The sequence below is a fragment of the Gopherus evgoodei genome, chromosome 9 (assembly GCF_007399415.2).
Source record: "Gopherus evgoodei ecotype Sinaloan lineage chromosome 9, rGopEvg1_v1.p, whole genome shotgun sequence".
Classification (NCBI taxonomy): Eukaryota; Metazoa; Chordata; order Testudines; family Testudinidae; genus Gopherus; species Gopherus evgoodei.
In genome coordinates, this window is record NC_044330.1 from 68,864,846 (window position 1) to 68,880,112 (window position 15,267).

At 46.7% G+C, this 15,267-nt stretch overlaps 1 protein-coding gene across 4 annotated transcripts in view; it reads right to left on the reverse strand.

The window, feature by feature from the left end:
• Positions 1-230: 230 nt before the first annotated feature.
• Positions 231-15,267, reverse strand: part of MORC4 (MORC family CW-type zinc finger 4) — a 30,688-nt gene continuing 15,651 nt past the window's right edge. For 3 of the 4 annotated variants that reach the window (XM_030574254.1, XM_030574257.1, XM_030574256.1), the window contains 10 exons: positions 14,485-14,604; positions 13,597-13,688; positions 11,366-11,464; positions 10,414-10,542; positions 8,796-8,873; positions 8,217-8,280; positions 6,394-6,587; positions 1,878-2,622; positions 1,292-1,584; positions 231-455 (listed from right to left, as the gene is read on the reverse strand). In XM_030574254.1, the coding sequence (XP_030430114.1) occupies positions 305-455; positions 1,292-1,584; positions 1,878-2,622; positions 6,394-6,587; positions 8,217-8,280; positions 8,796-8,873; positions 10,414-10,542; positions 11,366-11,464; positions 13,597-13,688; positions 14,485-14,604 (1,965 nt within the window). In that variant the 3' untranslated portion in view covers positions 231-304. The remainder of the gene's footprint in view (positions 456-1,291; positions 1,585-1,877; positions 2,623-6,393; positions 6,588-8,216; positions 8,281-8,795; positions 8,874-10,413; positions 10,543-11,365; positions 11,465-13,596; positions 13,689-14,484; positions 14,605-15,267) is intronic. The other variant, XM_030574255.1, reaches the window with a different exon arrangement.

Consider the following 15,267-nt stretch of genomic DNA (forward strand, 5'->3'; position numbering starts at 1 on the left):
AAACAAACCAAAAAAGCATTTAAGAGACAAAATCATCTGAGGACCCAACTCCCTGGAAGCCAGCCAGCACACCCCAAAAGCAGCTTTAAACAAAGGAGACAGGACAAGACACAGAGGGATGAGCTATCCATGTTGATCTCCACAGGACTCTGATGACAAGTTTACAAACCCATAAGAAAGGAGGAGGGAATGGAAGCCCCACTCCTAATGAAATGAAGGAAGGCCCAGAGTTAGGATGAAGAACTTATGGGTTTATTAAAGAAACTATACAAAAAGGCACAGTGGCAGCATGGGGGAAGGGCTACTATGACATCCTGTTTGTCTCCAACACTGTCTGCAAGATCTCATCAATCTGGTCCGACTCATAGTTAACATCCTGCAGTTCTAGGTGAGGGAGGACCAGCGAAAGGAGCTGGCTGACATTCCTACGCAGGTTCTTCAGCTTCTCCATAGTGCTGTGGACAAGAGAAGAAGAGTCAAGAGTCAGAGAAACGGTAGTTCCAATACATCCCTTCCCCTAACTTGCTGTCTTCCTTCCTATTACCAGTGCCGTGTCATGCTGAGGTTCTTTGCTCCATTCTAATGGCAGTGCAAGCTGCGGATGGTAGGATGGGAAGATCTTGGGGCCAGTGCACAGGAATGGAGATAAGGGAATGTAACTCAGTTCTCAACTCTGTTGTAAGTTTCTCATGTGACATTGTGCAAATCAGTTCACTTCTCTGTAATAGGGGGGCAACAATACTTACCACACAGAGGGGTTGTATTTGTAAATCTAATAAGGTTGCATAGCTCAACATTCGCACTTGTTCCTTACGATTCCATAAGTGCTGTCAGGTCAGAAGCAGGGTTAGAAAACACATCCTGGATATGGAAAGTCCCATATTTGTGGGAAAGAGAGTTCAGTAACTGCAGAGTATTTCTTTCCCCTGACACATTCTCTTATCCTTAAGGAAGCCAATATTGTCCGAGTGATTCAACTGGAATACTCCATAAAGTGAACAATGTACTGCAGGAGAAAACCCAAACCTGACAAAGGAACTCTGTGTGGGGTATCCTTCAAACCTGTAGCTATTTGGCTTCACCTGTAGCTCTCCTCCATAGCCCCCCTTCTCCTCACAACCTAGCAATCCTTAGTAATAACCCATTGTTACTCATGCAGCATCCTCAATTCGTGGGTACCAAAGTGTTCTCCCAGAAGTCAGTTTCCTACGTGGATGTTCCCCCACAAGGTAACCCATGTTCTCTCCCCCGTCCCTTGGGACTGACTGATATTGTCTATGGTTTAACTCACAGTTCTGACCTTTTCAAGTCTCCTCTCTCTGGGCTCCTGCAGGATACATGTGCCTCCCTAAGCACCTCCAGATGCATCTCTGTCTCCTTGAGCCTCTCCTTCAGCTCAGTCTTTTCCTCTATGGTCCTCTCCAGCTGAGCCTTCAGCTCTTGCAATTCAGCCTGGCGGTAACCCATGTGTTTCTTGCTCCAGTACAAGCCTTCGGTCTCCTGGGCCCTGAGTGTTGCCAACTCCTGTTGGCTTTTCAAGAAATCTGTCTCCAGGTGGCACTTCTCCTGCTCTAGTTCCTCCACCTGAGTTAAAGAAACAGCAAATGCAGAGACATGCACAGGAAGTGAGGTTGCACATTAAAGAGGAAAAGAAAAAAAACAACAAAACACTAAACTTTCCAGGAGCTGAGGAACAGGGCAATAGCTAGTAGAGTAAGGAAGGAATCCTAACCCCTACTTGCCTTACGTGAGACACAAGTCAAGGGGATTTTCTCTCCTTGTTAAGTCAGTCTTGATCTTCCCCATCCAATTCCCTATTGCCGTAGAACTTTATCCCTCCTGCCCCACCAGAATTCACAGCCAAGTGCTAATGTTACCTTGCCCTGGAGCAAATCCCGTTCCATTGAGACCCTCTTCAGCTCCACCGAGAAATTCTCCACAGTCTGTCTCAGCTCCTCCTGCTCCACCATATCCCTCTGATTTCTGGTCTTTGGTACCTGCAGGTCTCCTCCTCCTTTGTCCCCATCAGGGGGAGGATCATTGTGGCTCCGGACCTTCACCTCAATCTTTGCTTTATCAAGTCTCTCCTCCCACCCAAAGGGGATTAGCTGAATGGGAGCCTCACCATCCACAGCAGCCTGTGAAATACCAACAACAGCCACGAAGGGCCTCTTGTCCACCTCCTCCAAATTCCCACATGTATTTACACAGACACTCTTATCTGATGCCTGGCTTTCTGATATTAAGGCTGGCATTTCCTCTTCCAGTTCCGCCTGGACCACTGCAGTCTCCTTTTGCTCTCCTTCAAAGTGACCGAGACTTGCTGGAGTCTCTTTGGTAGGACAGAGACCTCCATTGTGTGAAGCATCCCCAGCTTGGTTGGTGCCAGAGAGTGCATCCAGATGTTCTCTGACTAGGCAGGAGTCTATGCTCCCCTGTATACTTTCATCATCCTTGTCAGACTCACTGCATTCCTGATCCTGGTCCACTTCAGTGAAGCTCTGCCTTTCAAAAGAAGTAGGAGGGCTGGGACTGGTCAGATCGGGGGGGGATGGGTCTATCTGCTCCTGATATCGCTTCCGCTTTTCCAGCAGCAATTCTTCTGTGGACAGCTTGTGCTTGCTGCAAAAGAGAGGACTGGATCAGCAAGCCTGAATCTCACTCTGTACAGCAGCCAGGCAATGCCACCCCATCCCACTGAGAAAACTAATCTCAGTGTTTAGTGAGTAATGCTGATCTCCCAGAGTAGTCAAGAGTTGCTTTCCCTCTCCCCCTCCTGCACTGGTCAGGAGTGTTCGGGGGTGGGAGAGGGGGCAGGTCCACAGAAACATTAAGACGAGACCACTGCTGGAGGCACGAGACCAGCTCTGCAGGCCTAGGGGTCTGACTACTCTCAGCACTCACACAGCACTTTAGATTTTCAAAGTGCTATACAGAAACTAACTAATAATCCTCATAACTCCCTCCCCAACCCCTGAGAGAAACAGATATTTATCTTCACTTTACAGATGGGGAACTTGCCACATGAGTGGCAGAGCTGGGATTAGATCTCTGGAGTTCCTGGCTCCCCACTCCTCCCCGAACTCAATCCACTAGAACCCACTGCCCCTCTAACCCAGTATAGCAAAGCCTGTGAATCCTGTGTCTCTGCCAGCTGCAGCTTGCAAAATCTCTCATGACAAATGTTTGGTTGATACATTTAATTAAACACAACAGGGTATGTTTAAAATGTTGGGCTTTTTTAAGTATCAGGAAATTGACCCAGTTAAACAAAGTTTACAATACATTGTGAAGCATATATTGTCCACATTCTCAAGCAAAATCTGCACCACTCAAACAGTCAGATGGCTGATGGACTTAATTCACATAATTAAAAACAAAACTGAACTTCAGTCAGGAAGAAGCCGGCTCATTTGTATGTGCGCAGTGCACCTACATCCATAAGAACCCTGCACTGATCTAGAGAAGCTGGTCTGCGTTCGCTAAACTCTCAGACTCACGCATTCCAGGCCACTTCTTAAAATAGATCTTCCCGAGTGGGCAGACACCGTCCTTTCAATTTCACAGTCTCTGCAGTAACTACAGTGCTTGCTTATGTCAGAAAAAAATAATCAGCGCAGCATTAACTAGATGAACGTACATTTGCTTTAGCACAAAGTGGCTTCCTGCTTATGTCCCTCCTTTATTCATATTCAGGTTGTTTAGTTTTGCTCCCTGATTGTAAGGCTTCAGGTTTATTCAAATCTCCCCTTGTTACCTCCATCCCACACTCCTTTACATTTCTCCAGGTTGCTCTGCACTTGATTCTTTACATTAGGAAAGAGCAGGAGTTGGCCATTATCCTGGCCAAATCCCACCTTGGCCAATTCCATTCTACCTTCCTAAACTTCCTGGTACAACAGTCAGTCAGAATTTAATTTTCACTTCTGGGCCTAGAAAACCCTAAAATCTGGTATGCAGTCTGGCTGATTCAGAATGGCTGCCATCATCTACCCAGAGGCGGCTGTGTTTTAGTGACAGGCTAAGTGGTTCCTCTCATGTATGGTCTGCTTAGGGATCTGTTATGATTGGAAGGTTTGATCCTTTACTACAGGAGTTCTCAAACTCTTCAACACCATGGAACATTTCAAAATGAAGATTCGGTCTACCATTTGCAATGGCAACAACAGTGACTGCTCAGGGGAAAAAGCAATGTTAGGAAGGCGTTGAGTGCATTTTCAGCTTCTTGGCATGAATTAGTAGCTGGAAATAAAAGCACCAGGTAAGCAGCATTACCGAAGTGTCCACTGACCACAGTTTGAGAACTTCTGCTCGTGCCATTGCATTATTTCTAAAGCATTTTAAATTCACTTAGGCTACATTTCACTATTCTCGTGCATATAGAACAGGCTTCATCATCTGAGCAGCTCCTCTTCCAAGCTGTCACCCAGAGTGGGGCTCTAAAAGGAAAGGTGGACAAATTGTGCCACCAAGTGCACAGAAGGGTGTATTGCAGTACTTAAAAAACAATGGATTGATGACTTCTCACATAGTAAATACAGAACTGGAGTCAATGCTAGGGCAAGCGACAGGAGGGGAGAAAATGCACCTAAAACCCAAGTGAAGTTCAGATTTAACTAAGAAGCTTCTCTTAACCAAAGGAGCTGTTCCATCTGCTTGTGGCCAGAAATCAACTGAATTTTCAGCTAGAGCTCTGACTTCACAAATTTTGCTGAATTTCCTGTCTCTATCTGATGACAGGAAGTCACATTGCCCATTATCCAGACTGGCCCTAGGGGCTGTGGGAGAACCAGAACTGCACCAGTTACGTTTGCCAACTTTCTACTCTCACAAAACCCAACACCCTTGCCCCGCCCCTTCTCCGAGGCCATGTCCCTGCTCACTCCATTCCCCCTCCCTCTGTTGCTCGCTCTCCTCACCCTCACTCACTCTTTTCACCAGGCTGGCTCAGGGGGTTGGAGTACGGGAGAGGGTTTGAGGGCTCCGACTGGGGGTGAGGGCTCTGGAGTGGGGCTGGGGATGAAGAAGTAGGGGTGCAGGAGGGTGCTCTGGACAGGGACTGAGGTGTTTGGAAAGGGGGAGGGGAAATCAGGGCTGGGGCAGGGGGTTGGGATCATGAGGACATCGGGGTCCAGGCGGCACATGCTGCTGCTTCCAGGAGCTGCTTGAGGTATGTGCCCCTTCTGGCTCCGATGTGGAGGGGTGGCCAGGTGGTTTTGCACACTGCCCATCCGCAGGCGCCGACCCCTCAGCTCCCTTTGGCTGCAGTTCCCAGCCAATGGGAGCTGCAGAGTCAGCACTTGGGGCAAGAGCAGCATGTGGAGCACCGTCTTCCCCTACATGTAGGAGCCGGAGCGGGGACATGCTGCTGCTGCTGGGAGCTGCATGGAGCCATGGCAGGCACGGAGCCTGCCTTATCCCCGCTGCACTGATGACTGGACTTTTAACTGCACAGTCAGCAGTGCTGACCAGAGCCACCAGGGTCCCTTTTTGACTGGGCATTCTGGTCAAAAACCAGACATCTGGCAACCCAAGAACCAGTGCAAAGAACTGCAGAGATTAATTTAGGTTGAGACTTTATGTACATAGAGCTGTGAAGGTGGTAGCACCAATGAGATAGAAAAAAGCACTGGTCAACGTGAAAGGAGGAAAAGATTAAAAAATTAGGACATAGCAAAGATTTCTGTTCCTTCCTCTATTCCCACCCTGCTCCCACTTTCCTTGTCCTATGCTAAGGTGAAAAATCAAATTTGTGTTACAAACTGCAAGAGGCTCACCTCAAAGAGAAAAACAAAAGGAAAAATGACTCTGCAAACGTGATCCTGATTAGTTAGCAAACTTCCAAACTTCGTCCTTTCAGCATTTAAGGGAGAGCATCATAGGTACCAATGTCAAGGACTGGAGAAGCCCAGTCATGCACGCCCTGAGTACCTGTTAGAGAATTAAGTGACCCACCATCCCTTCTCCCAGTGTACCGTGATTCACTGAGTGCTGCTATAACCTCAGCACTGAAGGTTCAGCCGAGGATACACAGACACTAGCTGAAGCTGTAGCTAAACCGGATGGCCTTGCAATCCATTTATCAAAGCTCTCCATGTTCCCATTTCAAGGCCAGCAAAACACTAAGAAGAAAGCTGAATTGTGTTCAGAGAATCTGAAGTTAAAAAAGGAATAAGTGTAAGAGGAATGAGGGCAGATCTTCTAGCTCCAGCCAACACCCGCTTTAATGAGATTCTCAGATAATCCTCTCTCACTCCCTGCCTCATGTCCCTACACTCCAAGTGCAAGCATACCCCTCCCCCTACACAGAATCTCACACACAAGGTGGGTGTCTCACAACAGGAAGAGGGTTGTTATTGATAAGGAGGCAGTTGTTTGCACCATCACAACTACCTTGAAGCTGTCTGGGGTATATTTTTCTCCAAAGGCCCAGTGGTCAGACAGAGAGCACCGATCTTGTCAAGAGCAGGGGGAGGAGTGAGAGAGCCAGCAATCCCATCAGGCCCCTTTTCTGCAGGCTCTTGCTTTGCGGCTCGTGTTACACTGTTATTCTGAGCAGGACAGGGCTCTGGTGTAGTGGATAATACCTGGCAAGGAAGAGAGCATTGAAACAATAAAACAAACAGCCTCTCTCACATGCCAGCTGCAGCTTTGGAAAAAGTTTCTTAACCAAACTGAAAGCAGCACAGGAGTGTACTTGAGTATTCAGCCTGAGTCCCCATTTGAGCAGATGCACCAACTGGGAAATAAAAGAAAATGTTCCTAGTGGATACCATCACTGGGGCTCTGCCAGCTAAGACCAGCGTCCACTCACCCCCAACACCATTCTCTGATGGGTCATGGACTGCACACACATCACCATCAGACAAGTCTCTACAAGTCCAGGACTGACCCATTCCCGTAGCGGTTACTACTTCAGGGGCTCTGCCAGCTAGATGTTGAACTGGTCCCCCTTGCAATAACCACCTCAGTGGACTTTACCAGCTGAGAACCAAACCAAATTACTGCACGGTCACTGTCCCAAAAGGGAATTCCTCTCTCCTCCACTTCCCCAATCACTACCACAGGTGGCACGGTTACTGTTTTGGGCTATAAGAGTTCATCTCCTTCCCAATTCAGGCAGTGGTGCTTTAGCTTCTCCATGCCAGGATGCGAGGTGTTTCCTGGTGCTTCTGTGAGAATGTCCATGCACAGAGGGATGCATGCAAGCGACAAACTGACTTTCTTTCTACACATACACAGGCATGCACCTGGGGATATTGTGGGATGACCATGTCACAAAAGAAACATTAATGACTAAGGGAAGAGAGGAGGAATTGATGCCACTACTGTGGGAAGACACGACAAACATGAGTGAGGACAGAGTAACACCTCAGAGAACCTCCTAGTCTCAAACCAAATCAAATACTCTGCAACAGTGATCAAAGTCTCATCTACTTACGTGCTTCACGGTATGCATGGCTTATTGGGAGGTGGCTTATGGGGAGGAAAGAAGGTGTGAGTGAGAAGTCCTCCTGTCCTCACCAGGTTTGTCCTTCCCAATGGATCAGGGAAAGACTAGTCTAGCATGCGACATGAGGGTATCTTTGGGAAGAGGACATGCAACAAGATTAGGCTGGGGTTGGAATGGGAGCGGGAAGATGTTTTAATACCATGATGATTGTTGGGAGGGAATTGTCCCTAAAGGACGGCCAACCTGATCGCACGCTGAAGTGTCCAGAGCTGCCCGGAGAACCCATCCTGGGCAGCCGTGTCCGAAAGACAGTGCTCCTGAAAATTCAAAACATCAGTCTTTATATAACCAGATAACCTGAAAGTGGGAAAGGGCCTGAGAGAACCACTGCGACCGCAGGACGGGAAGGAGGACCTCACTGACCCCTCTTCTGTGTTGAGAGGGGGCAAGATCAAGCCCCTTAATTAAGACAGGGCTTGGGAGAAAGAATGGCATGTGAGCTGGAGCTCCTAGGCACTGTCACACTGTTAATAAGTATGGTGTTAATATTGCTCTGGTGTTTGCATGTCCAAGCTGTGCATACAGGGTTTTCTTGTTCCAGCCAATACACCGTGATCCTCGTGTCAGCTCCTCTCTCAGCAGAAGACAGAAATAAGAAAGACCGGGGCAAGGCAGAGACTTTGCCATCCCCAACAGCACAGAGCAGGGCTCCCCACTCTCCAGACCGTGACAAAGCCTTCTCCAGTCATTTCCTTCCTCTCACCTGGTGTTCCAGGTTCTCCAAAGATGACGACGACCTCCTCCTCTTTCTCTCTGCAGTCTGCTCTCTAAGTGATGGGAAGGAAGAAGGCATTCAGTTTCCATTCTCTGTAAGGCTCAACCAGGATCTGAAGTTTATCTCTGCCAGGAGAAACAGTTGGGAGGTGGCATGGGCAAGACGTAGGACATTAAGATACCTCAGCATGAGAAGAGTTTACTGCTACAGTGCAAGAACACTATCATGGCATCACCTCTGTGACTCCAGTGAGCAGGCAGTTTGGATTAACTACCAAAGTCTAGTTTCAGAGATAGAGATCCTAAAAAGTGGGTAAGAGAAACATAGGGGACATCATTGATGTTGACCCAGGAACCACTGACATGTGCACCTCCTGTGAGAAAACTGGGACATGTCACTTGCACCTTGAGCTGCTATGCAGAGGTACTGCTGTTTCCTTCTCCCCCTCCCTGGTTGGGTTGAATGGGCAGAAGCAGCAGCAGGACTGGGGAGGGAAAACAAAATTGGTTTACTGACTCCCTTGCTGTTGCTAGTCCATCTGCAGGATGGAGTCAGCATATACTTAACTGTTTCCTGAATTTTCGGTCATAGTTGGGGCTCATCTCGTCATCGCTGGGCTCCTGCTCTTCAGGTGCTGAGCAGCTTCTGCAATGAGATCAGTCCGTCATGCTTGAGCATGAGATTGTCGCCTACGAATTCCCCAAATCTTTAGGATCTTTGTGTACGTCTCCAGCTGCTCTCTCAGACTCTTCAGTACTTTATCTTTCCTTATAAAACCTTTGCATCTATTTCAGATAAAGAGAGCTATGGGAGCAGTCTGGAAACAACAAAATGTAAAATATTTAGGGGAAAACAAGCTACTTACCTCCTAAAACTACATAGATGAGGAGGCAGAAAGCGAAGCTTTTAAGATCTGAGTTTACGGTGTCAAGTATTGTTGCATGTGTGTCATTTCCTTTCAAATTATGAGTTACTATGGAGAAGTGTGGCAATCCCTGCCTCCCACAGTGGTCAATACCAGATGTCTCAGGGGAAAGCATAAGACCTCCATAACGAACAATTAGAGTGTAATATGCCTATAGGAAAAAGTAACTCCTAATCCCAGACAGTTAGTGGTTGCCTACAACCTGAAGCAGGAGGGTTTACATCCCTTATACACTAGTGTAAAAAAAATGCAGCCGTGGATATGAATTGTATAAAAATATCTAATTCTACTAAATTCCTGGCCTCCATTTTACCTTGTGGCTAATGTGCTGCGTAAACACTGAGTTCCCATGTCACTTTTAACTTTGACTGAATATTCCCTGGTCCTTATATATTAGGGCAAAGAGGAGTTCCCGACTGACCACCTCTACGCCATTCATTATTGTGTATACATACAGTACGACCTATGTCTAAACTAGTCGGTCCTAATCCTTTTGATCTCTCTTCCTATGGAAGTCTTTCCATGGTTCTAATAATTTTCATTGAACTTCTTCTTTGTGAGATAGGGTGACCATGAGTAGGCACAGAATTCCAGGTTTGGGTCTACCAGTGATTTATATAAAAGCATTAGAATAGTCTCAGTATTATTCTCTCTCTCTTTTGAAAGTACTCTACCCTCCTAGTAATACCTTGGTCGGTTTTTTTTTTCTTTTTTAAACCACAACTATGGCACATTGAGCAGATGTTTTCACTCAACTGTTCATAATGATCTTAGGTCTTTCTCCTGAGAGGTAACAGTTAATTTAGAAACCATCTGTATGTATGAGTAACTTTAACTGTTCCTTCTAACCTGAATTGCTTTGCACTTGTTTATCTTGCTCCCTGACTACTCAGTTTAAGTAGACCCAGCTGAAGTTTCTCACAATCCACTCATCTTGACTGAAAATTGTGTCATCTGTAATCTGACACCTCCTTTTCCAGATCACTAGTTAACATATTAAACAGCCACCTTCTATTAACCTCCTCCCATGTGGAGACCCGTATTTCAAGTGGGACTTTTGTTCCATACCTATATTTTCAGAGTGGCGATGATAAGGGCTGGCCAGGTAAACTTCTATATTTCAAGGTCTATGCAGATGCACATGTACATGGGAAGGGAAGCAGGGTTCAGCAAAAATTGAGACAGTGAGTGTTTGCCTTAAGAGTGAGAGGCAGCAGGGTAGAAAGTTCAGACAAGGACTGAGATAGGTGAGCTCCTTACTTGTACTTGGGGTGAGGATGGAGATGACAGAACCACTTCTCAGGTAATGATGCAGGATCAACCTTGTCAGGGAGCTTCCTCCATTTCAAACACTCCTCACACTGCACCCAAGTCTGGTCTGGTCTCCCTCTGGAAAGAGAGATACATGAACTAAATGTCTAGAATACAAAGCAAAGAACTACCCCTGCCCTATACTTAATCCCTTGAGTACTAAGAACACTGCATCCAGCGCTGCAACTGTGTGGCTGGCTAGCCTGGTCTACAGTTTCTGGCAGTGCATGTCCCTATTTAGTTTTGTTTTTAATAACCCTCCATTCTCAGATGTTACCATTCACTCTGCGGGTAGTGCCTGTATAACATGAGCAGCCCCCAGAGAAGCTCCTTCCTCATCACCAGCAACAGATTCCCTGTGGACATAAAAGTGCTTGGCCTTGCAGAGGAGCGATAGCCATCAGCACCATACCTATTCCCCATCACCTCAACCCCACATCTCGCCATGCTCTGTCAGCTGCACACAGCTTCCTCAGAATAGATTGCTCACCTCACTATTGTGTTGTTCACATCAGAGCTATGAAAGTGAAGGTTTGATTGTATTAGCACCTAATCCGGACAAGTAGCTCAGCCAAGGCATTGCACGTCCCAGCCTGGAACACCACATTATCCTAGTCACAGTGCCCTCCATACATCTGCCAATGATTCTCCATTCTCACCTGGAACACCCTATCGTTACATGTCCTGCTCACCCCCAACATTAGCCAGTGGACTAAGCTGAGATCACTAAAAACTTATTACACTAGCAGCCTTTGCAGCTAGATCTCCCAATGTGAAGGGATACTAATCAACCCTCCATACTCTCTGCCCTTCCACAACTCCCCACCCCTTCTCTGCAGATGAAAGGCCCAGTGCTTTTAATGCTGCACTAAAATTAGACCAAAATCACATTCGAACTCACGCTGGCACACTGGCAGCACTGGAACTACCTAAGTTCATCTGTGCCACCTTCGCCTTCCAATAAGTGTTGAGTTTCTGTCCCAGTGCAGTAATTGTCCGTCTAGAGGGAAGACAAGAGCAGTGAAAAATCAGGCAAATTCCACTGAAAGTCACAACAGGTAGCACAAGTAACACAACCCAGTTAAGAAGCAAACCTCCTTTACTGCCTGTCTCTGCCTTTCACTTCAGTAATCACAACTGCTCAGATATGAAAGTGGTGTGGACGGAGAAGGCATTCAGATGTGCCACTGTAGGAACAGCTTGGGTTTTGGAACATTCATCTAGCTTTATACCAGGAATAACCCTGATGTATCACCCATCCCACAGCTTCAGAAGTCTGCCAGTACCACCCTATGTTACCAGTACACAGGGCTCCTGATGGTCAAGATCTCTGGGATCTTACTCTCTGCTGCCCAAAATGCTCTTAGAGCCTCTCATTGGAGCAGGATTGCCTTTTTGTTCAGAGTCAGGGTCATTTTCTTTCCAAACCAGGGGTACAAGCCCCCCAGTTTTCACAGAGTTTAAAGCCAGAAAGGACCATTAAGATCACCTAGTCTGACCTCCTATACAACACAGGTTAGAGAACTTCATCCTATAATTTCTGTATCCTTTAGGGCTCAAGGTCAGGCTGTGCACAGAAGCTAAGATCTCTCATCTTTGGCCCCAAAATTCGGCTACAGTATAAACACATAATTTTTACCAAGGAAGACTGAAGCCTCATAGGCTAAGACCAAACCCAGGCAGCTAACTAGTCCTGGGTAGCCCTGCCTGAAACCTTTGGGCAATTCCCCCACACCCTCCAAAGAGAAGCCACCAGGCCCATGTCTTATCCAGCCAGTGGCTGCTATATATGATTCAAGTAATCACTGCGATTAAGGCCAGCATCAATTAACTTAAAACAAATTAGATACAAGCCCAAGCATGGGTATTGTGCACACGTAGAGAGGGTGGAGCAGACATAGGGTTTTCTTCTCCCAGTAGGAAAACTGCATTTCTACCCTTTGCATTTGGATGAGGCCGGTATATCAGAATAAAGTCTTTAAGTACTTTTTGGGACAGTCTTGCTATCTCCTACACATCCCAACAGAAAATGTCTCATCACACTCATCAGAGGATACCTTACAATGCAGACACCTGACACAGTTATGAAAAAAGAAAATCCAAATTCTAGATAGCCATGTTCAGATTGGAACACAAAGCACAGGCCTAGCCAAATCTCACCCCAAATTACTGTCTGTCTTGTTCTACAGACCAGCCTGCTATAGGGAGCAAGATTTGGGGACACCTAGACTCCCTTAACTTTAGGCAGCCCCTGCATTCAAGGATTAATTGCATTCATAATATACCCTTTCCACTGATAAAACAGGCTTCCTGGTGTCAGACGGACAGCAAAAGCCCCCATTGGGCAGCAGCATGAAACCCGTGCACCTCAGAGGGATGTACCTTCTGGTCAAGTCAATAACCTAGCAGCTTGGGGGGGGGGGGGGTGGGGTCATGAAGATGACAGACCAGAGAGGCATTCACAAACATCTCACCTCTCACTTCCTGCTGAGACAAGGGGGCCCCTAACCTCAGCACAGCAGCCCAGAGCTCTGGTAGCTATTTGCACTAACTTAAGAGCAGCTGGCTATCTGCAAAGCAAAGACAAACAGCAGGATCTGCTCTGACCCCCCTTCCCTCCCCAACTGCCCATTCTAAATTTGATGCTTACACTCATTTGTTCATCTCTATAGCGCAGCGTTTCCCCAAAGGTAGTGGTATGTCCAACTGAGTAGCTGGAAGGGGTGGGGGGGACATGGAACAGGGCCAATGCCAGCTTCTCTCATGCTGCCCTGCTAACATGACAGGGTTCAAGTGGGGGACATGACTGGTTTAATTTTCCAGCTGTGGGGCTGAGTTTCTGAAAGCCTGGGAAACACTGCTTTAGTAATGAAAGCACACTGTTCTATTTCAGATAAATCTCTGGGGCAGGGTTTAGGGTTCATGGATGGAGACATGCATGAAAAACAGCGCTAGATGAATATGGAGACTACTCCCTCTCTCAACCCAAGAAAGCAAGGTCTCTCTAGACTGTGCAGAAACATGGTCAGACATTTTCTAATAGGGGTGTCAGAAGCAAGATAGGCCAACATGGAGCTACTTCATACATAAAGCCCATGCATAGCAGTATCCCCAGTGGCAGGTCTCCCTTACCGGTATTCCTTGCTTTCTTCAAAGTCCTGTTTGTTGTGTGCTGGTTTCAAGAAGTTGCACTCAATCACCCCAATCACGCCCATGCCATCCCCCTACACCAATGGTCAAAAAAGGAAGAAAACCAATCATTTCAGCCATACTGGTTACAGAAAAGGAGATAGCACTTTCAGGAGAACAATTCCTATACCCCTGGAATCCTGGGAACAAGATTCAAGTTACCATACATCCCCTCCGATACAGGAGTTGATGGTAACACCTCTGCATGTGCCATGTACAGCAGCAACATGTATCAGATATGAACGCCTGGCAATCTCCAAGGGCCTGATCTCAGTCCCCAGCTGGCAGATCCCCTTTAGACAGTGGGGACAAGGAAAGGGATAAGCACAAATCCATAGGGTATAAACCTGGAATATCATCTAGCTTCCTTACTCTGAAAGCCACCAATGTATCAAGATGACCCCTAGAAACAAAGGAATGACAGCCAGCTTGCTGGCACAGCTATGCTGCCCCACCACTGCACACATGATTCTGTAATGAGTACACCACTCAGAGAAAGGAGCAGTCTGGCTGAGCAAAGAGGATGGGTTTCAAGACTTGAGTTCCTCACCAGCATCTGCCCCTTAAAGCAGCAATAAATAATCTCAGAGGACACACTTGGATCTCAGCTTCTAGACAAGTGTACAACAATATGGATATATGTATAGTAAATGGCTGATGAGGACTGACAGTCCAGTTACCAGGTTCAAGAACTCCTGCGCTAAACTGGTGAGATCCTGGAGGCCCATTGGACCAGAGTAAGGATCTAAGGACAGGGCCTACCTTTGATAAAGCCATGTTCCTCTCTTCTCCCCCATTCCTGAGAGCAGAGGGGAAGCACTGATCACTTGCCTTCATTTGGCAGCCCACTTTCTCATAGGACTTGATGAGTCGGTTGTTGTGGTACATCATGATCCCAAAGTGGCTATTGTTCTTGCAATTGAACCCAAAGGTGATCTTCACTCTCTTGTTCTGAGAGAAAACTTGTCAAAGGAGAAAAAACAGCAAGCTCCAAGGAGGAAGAAAGAAATGAATGGTGTTTTGTGGGAAGACCATTGTGTGTGGGGGGGTGGGGGTGGAGAAGGGGCCACTGATGGAGAATAGCAGAAGGCAAAGTGTCTCCAAAAGGTGGTAAATCCCACAAGTTTTCAATGTCTCAGCCTCATGATGTAGGTTGTGTGATGCAGATGTTGTGCTGTTTAGACTAGAGCAACACCTTTGCCTCTTTAGCAGGAGAGCAGAGCTGAGCATTGGCATTTGTACAATGAGGAAGATCTGGTATACACAGCCAAAAATGGTGGATAAGCATAACTGCAGCCTATCTGAGTTCCCACAGTTTAACACAACCAGTCTGGACAGAACAAAACTGTTACAGATAGGTTAAAATAACATGTTTTACCCTAGGTCTCTAAAAAGGCTACAATATTAATTTTCAGCTGGTTATAAAGCAGTCAAGCTCTGACCAAAGAACCACGATCAAACTGAGTTATAACCCAGACGGCCCAGCAAATGACTAAAAATGTGATTAAATTTGGCTGTTTTGGCTTTGTAAACAAGACCAAAGAAACCTCAAGAAATAATGAAAAGAAGAGATAAAGGCCCACAAAGGTAGAGGAAATTCAGCAGACACCCACT